Source organism: Acipenser ruthenus, chromosome 1, assembly GCF_902713425.1.
Source record: "Acipenser ruthenus chromosome 1, fAciRut3.2 maternal haplotype, whole genome shotgun sequence".
Classification (NCBI taxonomy): domain Eukaryota; kingdom Metazoa; phylum Chordata; class Actinopteri; order Acipenseriformes; family Acipenseridae; genus Acipenser; species Acipenser ruthenus.
The window spans coordinates 27838075-27852908 of NC_081189.1; the positions used below are offsets into that span (position 1 = coordinate 27838075).

At 35.6% G+C, this 14834-nt stretch overlaps 1 protein-coding gene across 1 annotated transcript in view; it reads right to left on the bottom strand.

Moving 5' to 3' along the window:
• Positions 1–3997: 3997 nt before the first annotated feature.
• The window catches only part of LOC117409315 (F-box/LRR-repeat protein 17-like), a 263989-nt gene continuing 253152 nt past the window's right edge, over positions 3998–14834 (bottom strand). Inside the window, exon 10 of the mRNA XM_034015154.3 lies at positions 3998–5656. Coding sequence (XP_033871045.3) covers positions 5519–5656 — 138 coding nt within the window. The 3' untranslated portion in view covers positions 3998–5518. The remainder of the gene's footprint in view (positions 5657–14834) is intronic.

Below are 14834 nucleotides of genomic sequence, written 5' to 3' on the forward strand. Positions count from 1 at the left end.
ATCCTGGTCCTGGAGGGCTAGTGTCCCTCCTGGTTTTTGTTCCAACTATACCCGACATTAATTAATTGGACCAATTAAGCTTCTAATACGCACTTAATTGGTCCTGGACCAGGATTGGAGACCCCTGACCTAAACCATTTCCTTTTAATATACCATCTGGGATCATCCTCATACTGGCAAACGATTGAAAGTTTAAACTGAGACAATTGAAAACAACGGATATAAAAATAAACTATTAATATACATTATATTAATACAACGGTGGAACAGTACATGTCCATCTGAGAATGTGCACAGTGCAACTGAAATACAGCTACACTAGACTGCAAGCAGCAATATCTTTTTTTACTGGTACAACTGTCTTTTCTTAAGCACACAAGTATTTTTGACAGTTATTTCACTCCATACTTTTAAGGATTTAAAAGTATTTTTGTGTAACCAGTTTTGCATCACATTATAAAAGTAACTAATTTTGCTTCATAAAGTTGAATGAAACATGCATGATGTTACGTTAACATACTGAATTACATATCGCTTTGTAGTTTTCCATATACTTAATGAAAAATTATGGCTTCCAGTTTATGGCTTCCAGTAGACTTTTGCAACATCATTTTGTAGTTTCTTTGACTACATGATGTTAAATAAAAAAAAAAAAAACTAAATTATGTTTATATTGTTGTTTTTAAAACCTTTGGCCATAGCTGTACATTAGAAACCTCAACCCAAACCGCATTCCCTCATATTTACACCAAACACCATTAAAATAAATCTTTGCATTCTGCTAACCACCCTAAACACTGTCAGGGTACAATGTGCAAATTAGTCAAATAATAAAACTTGATCTGTGCAGTTTTGAAACACATATACATAGGGGTCAACTGACAAAGGCTGTAAACTAGGAGTGGACAGACGGCACTGAAGATGTCCAGGCTGGATCTCTTTGCTTTCTGATCCCACTAAATAAAACATTTGACTGCCTGTCAAGAAGATTCTGTGACCTTTTTAACTTGTTCAAACAATTGGTTTCAAACATCTGTCAAAAAAAAACAAACAGTATAATTGTAGCCTTTGATCATGTCTAATGTCCATTCATTTTTTTTCATCCAACTATCATAATCTCGTTACTCTCCATGTAATATTTCTACAAAATGATGTTCGTACATATATTAATCATACACAAATACCACTGGCTGTGCATTACCGTTTATTTGTGTGTTTATAGCTTATTCTACGTATTCTATTTCATTTCACAAATGTTCTAAATAGAAAAAAATAAATGACATGCCCAAAGTTTTTTTTTCTGTTCAACTACATATTTAGAAACTTGTGGAAAACTACTAATTAAAATGTTTGTGTCATCACAGCTGTGACCAAAACAGAGAGATTATTTAATGAAATACTGCTAGTCTCAGTCTGCTCACAGTTGTGCTGAATATTGGTTGTTAGTAGGTTTATTTTAGGGTGGCCCTAAATTAAGTGACATACAGTAGTGTTCAAATGTATTAGAGCATCCCATTGCTTCTGTTGTTTTGATTTGTTGTGCATATGAAGTCAAAACACTGTAACTGAAAATCTTGGAAAATGGTCAAAATAGGCAAATTAGTGGTTGTCTAACTGATGACTTTAATAGGCCAGACATGCAATTCATTTAAATTAGTAAGAGAAAAGGAGCACATAGCCACAAATGGTAAAATGCATGAAGCTTTTTATAAGTTGTTTAAGATGCCTAATTAAAGCACAACGTGGTCTAACATTTTCACACAAGTGCCTATTGTTTATATCACAGACTGCAAATTGAGATTCTCACACCCAGAGGTTTTCAGCAGGTAGGTATATAAAGGATGTAAATGACACATCTTGAGGTGTCCTAATACATTTTCACACTACTGTACATCCTTATCCATTATTAAACACTTGACACTTCTTTACACAGTCCTTGGCAAATGCTGTTTTCTTAACACTACTCAAAAGAAAGGAGTTTATAATGTAACTGTGCAACAACAACACTTAACTGGGAGTTGTTGGGCACTGGCTAATACGTCTTGTCCACACATTGTCACACTCAACAACTGACAGCAAGGATGTACTCATAATCTTCTGCATATGACATGTAACCATTGTTTCATATTGGGGTATGATATTTCTAATACATTCACAGAACACATTAGTCAAAAGAAACCGAATGTGCTGACTTTCTGCATTTTGGAAGTGGAGGAGTATTGACTATTTTAATGTAATTGACAAGTAACCATTGTTTCATATGGGGTATGACATTATTAATACATTCACAGAACACATTAGTCAAAAGAAACCAAATGTGCTGACTTTCTGCATTTTGGAAGTGGAGGAGTATTGATTGTTTTAATGTAATTCCCTGTGCCAAATCACAGGTGTCAACACAACCTTCCAAATAAGTGCATGTCACAAAGACGGCCAGAGTGGGTGGCGTCAGACCAGACAGGAATACACAGACAGAGACGGTGGTGATGAGGAGCTGAGTGCAATGGCTGCACTCAGCGTTTATTTAACAAATAAAAGGGTTTAACAGTACAAAAAACAGGACACGGCACTTGACGCCAAAAGAAACATATAAACAAAACGGACTAAACAGTGAACAGACAAACGGACAAACACGGTGAGCAGATAACACTAATTACTTTACTTTAGACTTTCTTTTCTCCTTCTCTCTCTCCCGTTCTCCACTCACCGAACACCAACCACGAGTGACTAAAAATGTGCCTATTTATACTGTTGTGCTGGGATTCAATTACTAATTAATTATTCACTTGAATCCCAGCACGTGAATTAATTCTGTGCAACCCCGTGCTCACATATTACATTTAACCAGCACGTGAAGTGATTTGTGCTCTCCTCGTGCCTAAATACAAATCTACACTTTAAATATACGTGAAACACAGACCCGTTTATATCCCGTGTACCAATCTATACACCAACATTAACACACACACGCACGCAACATACAACACAGATCACACAAATGCACACAGGGGCGGGGCACTTTGCCACAGTGCATAACAAGCAATTTAATTAATAATTCACCAGTAAAATATACTTTTCCCATCTCTCAAGACAATAAAACACTTCTTGGAAAGCCGTTTGCTTTCAAACAGCATAATCAAACATTGTGTCCGAATTCAAAATGAAAAGATGTAAATTGACTCCATCTTTTGTGCATGTCCTTGATGTTCCTTGAGAAACGTGAATCTTTTGTTACGTAGTTCAAAGGATCAAAACATAAACTTTGATGTACCTTCAAGATCCCAAGCGATGATCCAATGGGAGTTCATGTTTCAACGCTGTTTCCTACAAAAGCATGACCAAAATAGGGCTGCATTTATTCAACTGTTTTAACAAGGACTATGGTGCTGTAAAGCTCTCCTACTGCACAGCAAGATTTTGCCACTCCATGTTTTACTATTAAGTTAGTTGCAGGTACTGTATATTATTGAAGTGACCAGGTATCAGAAGTTTGAACAATTAGGACCATGGTAAATCTGCTCTGAACTGATCATGAGTAAGTCACACCTGTGTGTATAGTTTTACTTGGGGGTGTTTCTACATTTATAAGGGATATAGATGTACATTTACACCAAACTCCTGGCAATTGAAATAATATACTTAAATAAAGGTAGTCCTGAAACCCACCAGTGTATTCAAACATCAACTGAACATGGATGCAAAGCCTCTGACTCCCATTCAATCATCTCCTGCACACGGTCTATTGTCAAACCACAGTAAATGTTTCATCATATTTGTACAGTAGGTGGAATATCTTCTTTTTATGAAACCTGAGCCAAAGACCCCCCCCCCCCCTCCAGCCCCCCAAATTAAGGTTCAACCTACTGTAAGTTCTATAGAGTTCATTCACAATATTCATTCACAATATATCCTTAAAAAGATGTCATCAGTGACCTTTTACTATGAACATATATTTATCAGTCTCAATTTGACCTTTTTATTAAATGAATTAGAAGGATAGATTTAGTGTGTTTTATTGAAACAGAAAAATTACCAAATACACAGAAAGAAACCCAACAAAACAGTTGTCAATTTTATCAAGTATTCCTTTTGCTGATACATGTTGTCTTGCAGAGGGGTTATGAACTGTGTCTAAAACTATTAGATGTATTGTATATATCGGTGGCATTATGGGAAAGAAAATCTCCATGAACATTTAAGTTGGTCACAATTACAACTATAGCCCTTTGGACACCTATATAGTTCTAGGAATATTTAACAAATATGAGCATCTGAGTTTAAGGTATGTTACAAGAACAAAATCAGTTGATGCAAACTAACACATTAATGAAGCACTGGATAGTACACACAAGACAAACCCAAAAATGCAGGTAGCAAGGGGCTCTGTTTTAATTAGCTAGTGAATATCTATTGGATATGGTAGGATTCTTCTGGCTTTAGGGGAAATAAAACAGAGCCCTTGCTTCTGAAACACAACGTTGGAAATGGTAGATGTGAAACCATGCAAGAGAATTATTGCCATGACAGGTATACCAATGGATAATATCTTGGACACAGAATGACATTAATAATAATAAAAAAAACAGGATCAAGTGTGAAAATATCCAGCAAAAAGGTGAGTGTCAAAAGGTAAGGCTGAAAGATCATCTGGGTAATATGAAATTCTACCAAGCCATCACAAACGTACATCTCCTTTACAACCCCCAGGTATTGTATTCAGTTTATATCATTACATTACTAACTACAAGCCTTTTCTATTTTAAACAATAAAAAAATACCCAGATTATTTGCATAATAGTGTCTTGTAAGGATTATTGATTACTGATACAATAAAGGGAAGGATTTTAAAACACTGAAAAAAGTCCCCTGGCTTACAATGTGTGCAGTTCCCTGTGGTGTTTACTTCCTCTATTCTCTTACTAAACAATAATAACAACAACAGTAATAATAATAAAACATCATGGTATACGAGAAATACTATATATGTTCAGGCAAACGTGTTTTACTTAACAGGTAGTACACCTGGTCTATTATTATCTAGGCATGTACTGCAAACTCACTTTGCACTATTTGGTAAAAACAAAGATCAAATGATTATACAAAAAAAACCAAAAATCTCTAAACTACTTTTAAGTAGGAAAAAAACCCCTTAATATCTGGTAGCAACAGTTGTCGAGCTTGTATTGTTTTTAACCAAGAAATTCAAAACTAAGCCGGCATCTGGAAGACAATTGCTTTACGTTTTCCAGATACATGCTGTATTTCAATGCATTGTGACTCTATGGTTTTACAGCTACAAATGTACAAATAGAGCTACTTCACTCCCATTGTAATGCTGTTGAAAAGTTTTAACAGTGTTTTTGCCTATGTTCTGTTATTCTAAATGTGTTGCGGGTCGATTGTTGACTCCTGGCTTCTGATGGTTTGTTACTGTACATGTGTTAGTAAAAATCTGTTGCACCTTAGAGCTGCTGGATATGCGTGTGTCAGATTAATGATGGGTACTGTAGGCAGGAGGTTATGATGCAGTGGAAGTGTTGGGTATCCAACCCATCTGATAGGCTCTCTCCAGGGTCCTCTTGCAGTCCTGCATCACCGTGCTGAATGTTATGTGTTGATACTGCTGAACCAACTGCTCCACGGTCTCTTCATTCACCTGGCACAAGAAAAGAAGGTCAATGAGATGCCCACAAGCTCTTCTATCATCCACGGAAAGTGTAAGATGCTTTCCAAATCTCTTGAAAGCTTGGATAACTATTGGATGGGCAATTCTTCAAGTTCACTGGTACAGGTTCATGTTTTTCTTTCTTTTTTGTCGTTGCTTAGAACTGCCCAGCATATGTTTTCTAGAGATTTTCAAATGTATACTGGATAAAAAAAGGTGCTTTTTCAACCTGAATAAAGTGCATTATAAAAAAGGTGGTGTCGTTTTAACAGGACACTGTCAAGCACTGCTACCCTACTGCGACAGCAGCAGGGAGAGGTGATACTGGAACACTGCCACTGGAACAGTTACAACAGCATGTCACATGTTAAGATGCAACATGCTGAGCAGGATAATAGAGTAAGAACATAAGAATAACATAAAGCAACACATGAGAGAATGACATTCAGCCAATCAATGCTTGTGTGGTTCCTAGAAAATACAGTATACAGTAAATAGGATAGCAGGCAATCAGATTCAAAGCAAGTGTCACCCTTTAACATAGAGAGATGTCATAAACTGCACTGAACCGATGTAGACTTCATGCAAACCCAAAACTTGAATTTAGTTTACTTTGTTTAGCCATCCGTTACAGTTTATGTTATATGCTTACATCTCTATGTACATTCGGCTTTAGAGGTTTAGTGTGTCTGTCAGTTAAGTTGTCATTTCACAGTTTGCAATTGACCTGTTTGATTATGACAGTTTAAACTGCAAGTTCATTCTCTGTGAAGTAAGGAGATGAAAGCTGTACCTGACAACTGCGGAATCTGTACTGACACAAGAACAGCAAAGTATTCCATAGCCTTAGTGCAACCAGGACAGTTTACAGAGAAATATCCACAACTAACTATTCTATAAACCACTAGGCGGTGTCGACACAAGTTTAGCAGATTGTAAAAAAAATCAAGATAATCTCTGGGTTTTACATTTTTTTTATATAAGATATGTTATTAGAGTGTATGTGCAGATATATAATAGTGCATCTTTTGTGTATGTGTGTTTGGGTATAAAACACCTATCAAATGTTATTTATTTGTAATCTTACAAGGTGCATTTTCATATATTGAGGAAACTAAAATATTGATGTAACCATATTATCTAATGTTACTGATAAACTAACATGATATAAAATCTTAAATTACGACGTCAAATCTTAAGAGCATTCTAAGTTAATAAAAAAAACACTATACTAAAACGAAATAAACAATATGCACTTTAATTGTATCATATTTTTAGAATTATCTTAAGTTTCTATTTAAAAAAAGAAAAGAAAAAAACACCACACGATTGTAGATTTTGATGTATACATTTTTTCATGGCATAAAGTAATTGTATTAATTAAAATACCAATTGTTCCAATTTGAAGTACTGAATTTTAGGTTCTGATATAAAAACATTCATATAAAAATAAATGCTTTTTGTCTACAGTGGGGACAAATAGATGGAGAAATATCTGTCAATTTATCACATACAGTCTATAATTACAAGTCATGTTGCTTGTTTTCTTTGATAGCATGATGACAGCTGGCATTGAACATGGATTACACTGTACAGCAGATTTTTTGCCATGATTTTCTGGGCCCACTGCCATGCTGATAGATGGAAGTTTATACTGGTACCTGTTCAGTTCAATAAGGGACACAAACTTCTCATAACTCACTGCTACTCGGTTTTCACAAGGTAAGGATTAGAGGGAAAAATACATCTCTGATAAAAATCAGGAGAACATGATGTCATTGGTGATAGAAGCATGAGAGTGCAGTGTTTTCAAAGAATATAGGGTAAACAAAAATGAAAAAAAAAACCTCTGGTATGCTCTGTATTTATCAAAAGCAGACTCCAGCTTAAGTAGTTTATTACCATCTGGCAACAAAATATAAATAAATCAAAAGGCAGCTGCTTAAACTTGTTAAACTTTTCACTTTAAATCACTGATAGCAAACAGTTTTATTATATCAGATAAGACCAGGCTGTATATGCTTAGGTCTGAAATGCAGTCTGCAGATATTAGTCTGTCCACTGATAGCTCTTCCTGATCCCTGTCCAAAAACTCCCACATGTTTCAGGTTTAAATCCAGTAATCTCATCTAGTGTACACTGAAATTGAGAGAGCTGGCAACCCTGCAAAACAATGAGTAAGTCGTTGATTTTGGAGTGATTGGGGTACAATTACATAAAGGAACTCCTGCTGGGTTTCATACATTGTAACATAGCATCTAAGACAATGAGCAGACCAAAAATGGAGAACTAATGTAAAGGCTGTGTAATGCAGTGGGAGGAAGTCAATAACCCTTTCAGATATTTTCATAAGCATTTTAGCAGGAGAAAAATCCACAGTATCTCAGCATCTCAATGAAAAGTGTTCTGGAAGAAGTTAACCAGCAGCAGTTCATTCAGAGCGCACAAGTTTTAATTTACCACACAATACAAACACAAAAGAACTGCAGGATTATTTTTTCTTGATACTATTTACATTTCTTTTATGCAAACTGTTCTAATTTACTGTTTTAGCCAGTTTACAGTTTTAGTTTCTCAATCAAATGTGCAAATTAGTTACATCATGATGCATCCAGGTTTGCAGGGGGTTTTAAAAAATAGTGGTGTCGGTCTTAATAGAGAAGTCTTTTAACAGAGATGTAACACATATGGGACAATACAGGGACATTGCTGTTGTTAATAGGAGAACATTACTACTTTAACAAGGCGAGCTTAAAGCAAGCAATACTGTATACAAGTACAGAGGCCTATTATTACTCCAGAGCATTTTCTGAAAGATCATAAAGCAAATACCAAATTCAATAAGGCAATATTTATTTCAACATCGTGAGCTCTCTGAAATTGTTTCTTTCTCACTTTAAAATAAATAAATTAATAAATAAATACAACAATCTGAAGGAAATTGCTTGGAGGGTACGCCTCATCAGTCCTGAAACACCTGCAATAACATTTCAAATAATCAATATGTTTAGATTGATTTCACGCTACTAGGTAAAGTGGGCCTTGTCACTCAATCAATCAATCAAATTATTTTTACATAGCGCCTTTCATAGCAAAGCCATCTCAAAGCACTTTGCAATGAAAAAGTAAAAAGGCCTGTAAAACAAGACTGAATAAAATTACAAGAAAACAAAATAAAAACATAAAATGTATTCACACTCCAAAGGCTTGAGAGAACAAAAAGGTCTTCAGCCATGACTTGCTTTGCCAGGGAATCAGTAATGACACGAAACACAGTATGACATTTTAGAGCAGGTAAAATCTGTTAATTTCTTAGACATGCAATTGCTTTTAGTTCAATACCAATGATGTATCATTGTGTTATTCATTATTTCATGTTAAAAATGTTGTTCATCAGACCTCAACTCACTGGCTGAGCGCGAGAACATCATAACAACTAACAACTAAAAAAAATATCTAAATTAGCCGTCAGATTTTTCTTCGGTTTTCAAATTTTGTTATTGGTAATGTTGGTAAAAAAAAAAAACCTTGCATGGAACAGAAACCTCAACAGCGCGATAATTCTACAGATTTTCTAATGGAAAAGTGGATATATGTATATTGTATATTTGGTTAAATAGCATCATTCATTAGTGCTGTATCGTACTTGTTAAAGATACAGTGGGTGCATACAAAGTTAGTTTAATAGTTCTGTAATAATATGCCCACTGCAGCTCATTATTGTGTGAGCCCAATAGACTTTCGCATGCTGAGTCTCAATGGGCTTATACTGCCTGAGGTGCTCATCCTCCTTCAGAGCCCCATGATGATTGTTCAAGCGAGTTCATTTTGCCTGTGTACTGGACAAGCGGACAACAAGCCCCAGAGACACAGCACTCAATTTAGACTCATATCTATGCTGAAGCAACAATTAAAAGGCATCATTTTAAGACAGTTGCTTTCCTCACTTGGTCTGGCCAGTTATATGTACTTCTTTTCTTCTCGATCAGATATGACTGGTTTTCATTCAGAGCAGCAAGGAGATTAACTTGTCAACGATTTGTAAGTTGGTTGAGGCAGATATCAGAGATAAGGAAGACTTATTCAATCCAATATTCTAGTCTTTAGCTATTCATCTGAAAGCCCTGCCTCATACATGAACAGGGCATCTTCAGTTTATGTGTAGAAAGTGAAGGATTACTGTAGAATAGGCAGGAGAAACAAACAAAAAAGCCAAATAGCTTTGTGATTAACAGAGAAAACTAGTTGTCTCTTAACTTTTCACATACACAATAAAGCCTTATGGTTGGCATTATTTAGCTATATGGGTTACTTCATGAAAATTGCTCACCAATATGCAACATGATGGCCTATTTTTTAAATATAGAATCAAACAAAGTTAATATGCTAATTACAACACACAAGACGCAATGTGATTTTTCATCAGGCAACACAATACTTTGGGAGCGACATAACCATACACACCTGAAGTGACACAGACGCGATGTGGCAGATTTGAAAACTGCCCTGCCATATCTATACAACTATTAAAAATTGCTATTGACAAGACTATGATCAAGACTGGTACATATTCGAAAACACAATGCGGAAATTATGAGTGTCTTCTCTGATGGTGTTTCAACATATATGGCAATAACTCATACCATTTATTGTCTTTCATCTCTATATCTTTAGAATTGCGACAGCTCTGGGTATTTTTCAATGGCAAGTGTTATTTTTTTGTCTGTCATTGTGGATACTGCTTCACCCTGGTGAAGGTGTTCTGTAATTGCTCAATTCCCTAGTTGCTGCACGAAGGAATCGCAAAAAATAGGATTCAATCTTATTTATTTCATGTCGCTCCAGTTTCACCCCCGCATCACCTGCTGTGTCATCTGTGGTGTGAAAGACACGCATTAAAAGTATAGTTTCTATTCATTTTGTTGCATCGCTGCACATTATCTTATTTATCTACTTTCTACATTATTGGGACACCTATTTTTATTATTTGATTTATGACATTTAAACAATTTTGTGCACATGTGGCATAACTATCCACAGCATCTACTGCAGGAAATATATTTCTTATATTGGCCTTCAGAACCACATACAATTCATAAATAAATATATCATTACATTATTTATAGACTACGCATTCTGTAGGTATCCTTCACAAGGGTCCAAGCAACTACAGTTATTCTTAATATTGACTAACTAAATCATTCTTATGACCAAGCAGGTTGGTTCATCAGGTGAAAGCTTATGTTTACAATTTAAAACTGGATTAGAACCTTGCAAAGTAGAAACCAGTTGAATCAATGGGTGCTAAGTAAGTGAGCCGCTCAGTGAAAGAACCCACTTAATGACATGCTCAGTTCTGCTCCCCCTGAGCAGCTCAGAGCAGATTTCAACAGTGATCTGAGTGAACGGAACAATTCCCGCTCAGAGACGCTCAGTTACTTAACACACCCACTACCTGAAGCTATAGGGTAGCATTCTATACTAAAACAGTAGTAAAAGTTTACAGGAGAATTGTGAATCATTGGAGCTTGGAAGCAAACCAAATGCACCAGTCCAGTCATGTGGGTCTTTCATTGTCTAAAAAGAGCATTGCGAGGCATTAAAATTAGTTTTGCCCTTTAAGCACATAATCTCATTGATAAATCATACTGTACAATTCAAAACATTTGTAGTGGTGATAGTGATTTAAATGACAGGTGCAGAGAGGCACCAGAGACTCTCAGACTGCTGCGTTGGTATGTCGGTCTCCGATATCTATTAACTGCAATAAGATCTTCTGTATCCTATATGCATATGCTGTATAAATTCATCATCAGCGATGGCAAACAGAGTTCTTAATGGATTTTAGTTTAAAATGAATCATATAAAAAATGCATTGTAGTAAAATGTCTGTAGTAAGCTAAAACATGTGCTACAATTTGATACTAATATAGCAGTATAAGAATAATGCAGTATTCGCTACTGCTAAATGACAACTACCACATATCCATACAACAATGCAGTACTATGGAAAACTGCTCTCTTTGTAAGAAAGTCAGAAGTTTAGTTATTTTGGGAACTTCGATCAATTCCAACCATCATTTTCCTTAAATAAAACTCTAAGGGGCAGATCATTCAGTATATTAAACTCCTTGCGGCTATAGACTGTGATCTTTAAAGCTGACATTTCCTACCAGACTTGTAAATAAAATGACGTGTAATTTCAAATAAACGTTTTTTTCCCCCCTTTCATAATATGCTACTTCAAAGACGTGGCAAATAGCACAAAAAAAGGTCACAGCAATGAAAATGTGATGAGAAATGAATTGATTTGATTATTTTCATGGTTTGGATCAATAACATTCTGTTTCCACTGAGGCTCGATTGCCTGAAGGCAGTGGCATAATCAACAGAGTCAAACAGAGCCTGCCTTCTCCAGGCCCGTGCAGTCGCTCTGATCTTTGTGGGGTAGACTCTTGACGCCTGTGTAATTCTAATTTATGTTAACTGAATATCTTAGAAATTCCAAGGCCCTTCAGCTGGTTTAACTGAAACTTGGCGTCACTGTTTAAATAATAAAACATTTATCTACCACTTTTTAAATCAATTGATTGTATATCTTTAGATATATTTATGAAAAAAAAAACACCTGTATAGTTTATTATTCTTTGAAAACGTCAACCCTGTTTTTAAGATGAAATAATAATGTTTTAGTATCAAAACAAAGAACATTTTTGGCATGTTTTAGAAGTAAGCTATACAAACCTTTTAGTGTTAAAAGTCTGTTTTTGGTTTAGATCAAATTTTACACTCAATAGAATGTTACTACAGGCAGAGTGTGTACTGGGCAGAGACAACAAAGCTCTTCTACTGCACAACCACTGCTAAAAAGCAAGAGTAGTAAGGGAATCTGAAACACATATTTTCAAGCCAATCTAAATATATTCACTGTCTTCAACCGAGAGCCTACAGGTTACAAACTGGCATTCTACCACAGAGCAGAAGCTGAAGGAAGCCACATTCCATCCTGAAATCAGAGGATGACATTATATGCTTGTACTGCTTCACATCTAGCTCTTTAAAGTAGTAAACATCTTTTGAGACAGTTTATCATGAAACACCAGTCCTCGTGTATATATGTATGTATATATATATATATATATATATATATATATATATATATATATATAGAGAGAGAGAGAGAGAGAGAGAGAGAGAGAGAGAGAGAGAGAGAGAGAGAGAGAGAGAGAGAGAGAGAAAGTATTATTTATTATTATTATTACTGTTATTTTTTTACAGAATAAATGTAATACATACAGAATAAATGTCAAGAGGTCATAATCATTGACGAAATCCTCCACCTCCTGACATTTTGAAGCAAAGGCACAAACAATGCCAAAAACAAAACAACTCGCTTTGTTCATGGCATGTCAAGGTGAATGACTGCTTATATGTTTTCTAAGAGTGGCAACAGCAAAAATCGGATCATAATTCATGCCTGTAAAATGTGACTGTCTGAGATTAAACAGAACCGACCACAGCAGAGCAGGAAAGAAGAAAAACAGGTTGATTTCCCTTTGGTGCCCATTTTTCCAAATGAACACCAGTTTCTTATTTGCACACAGTTCTAAGGTATAGGCTTCTTATGTTGGGCTTAAATGTTCATGTCTTGCTACAAAACAACATCCCAGCATTACTGCTAAGTCTCCTCTTCATTCCCCTACTACTCATTTCTAGCCATGTACCACACTTACATAAAAAGAAAACTATTTATCCAATCAAGTGAAATTCTGTTTATGTTTTCTAATGAGGATGACAGGTCCTTCTCCAAAACCAACCTCCACTATAAGACCCTTTATCACTCATGGTCGTGGTCCTCTTGTTGCCCATCATTGGCTTCTACCGGCCAAGTCCCAAAGCAACACTGCAAAGTTATTCCAATTATTCTCTATTTTTTTAAAGAAAAATATTCCTATAAAAATGAAAAATTGATCTCTGTTTCTGGTGTCTATTTCTGGTACACCGGGATGGCCAATGTCTCAATAGGAGTGTAGCTCAGTGTAGTGCCAGTTTAGCTCATCTAGGATTCCTTATGGGATTTTTTCCTATGGGGTTCCCTTAATTCTTGAATAGGTCCCTTTAATAGTCTTATTGACTCAACAGCATAAAACAAAGTTTATTTTAGTTCCCAGTGGTAAACACATCAATGGAAACGACATAGCATATTTAATTTTGAAATGAGCTGATGAAAGCTATCAATACTGACAGTATTTTAATTATTATTACTGAATATGGTGCTGTTCTTCATATCAGATTCATTACTTTATTTTCGTGCTGTGAACCTGCTGCTACTGCTATGTCGATGATCCCTTTGGTCTTCATAAGTTTTACTCCCTCATTGAGCTGACTGTGATTTACAGTAAGCCTGTTATAGAAATCTAATCATAAAGTCAGGCAAAGAAAAATAGGAAAATAAGTGTAGTTCCAGTGCAGGACAATTCACACATCACAAAAAAATGCAATTACCACTAACGTCAACAAAAAACAGTTATAAATCATCACACATTTTGAGGAGGAACAAATGATTCTGGATTCTTCTTCAAATAATATTTTTCTTTCTTTTTTCCAACCCTAATGGTGTTGTGTTCCATTCTACATTTACTTGGAAACTTGAGCTGAAATTAACCTTAAAACATGCCTTGAGATATTCTCCAGTATCAATAAAAACAACCAAGTTAGAATAAAGAGACCTACCACATAGAGATGTGATATAAAAAGGGGAGGAAGTTAAGTTTGCCAATTGTTGCTTGTTAACCTGCCCACTTTTACATTACATCTGATGAGGATTTGGCATAAAGAGGGTTGAGAATCCAGCCCAATCAGTGGAGACAAGGGAGGCAGAGACCTTTTTTTTTTTTTTTACAGCATTATAATATAATAATGTTCAATAAAATAAAATACAATTATTGGCTAAAATTTAAGAATTTTTTTTTTAACCTAAACTCTAGATCAGGGCTACTCCTCAACCCTGGTCCTGGAGGGCCGCTGTCCCTCCTGGTTTTTGTTCTAACTGTAATAAATCAATTAATTAGACCAATTAAGGGTATAGTTTAGGGTATAGTTGGAACAAAAACCAGGAGAGACAGCAGCCCTCCAGGACCAGGGTTGAGAAGCCCTACTCTAGATTCAA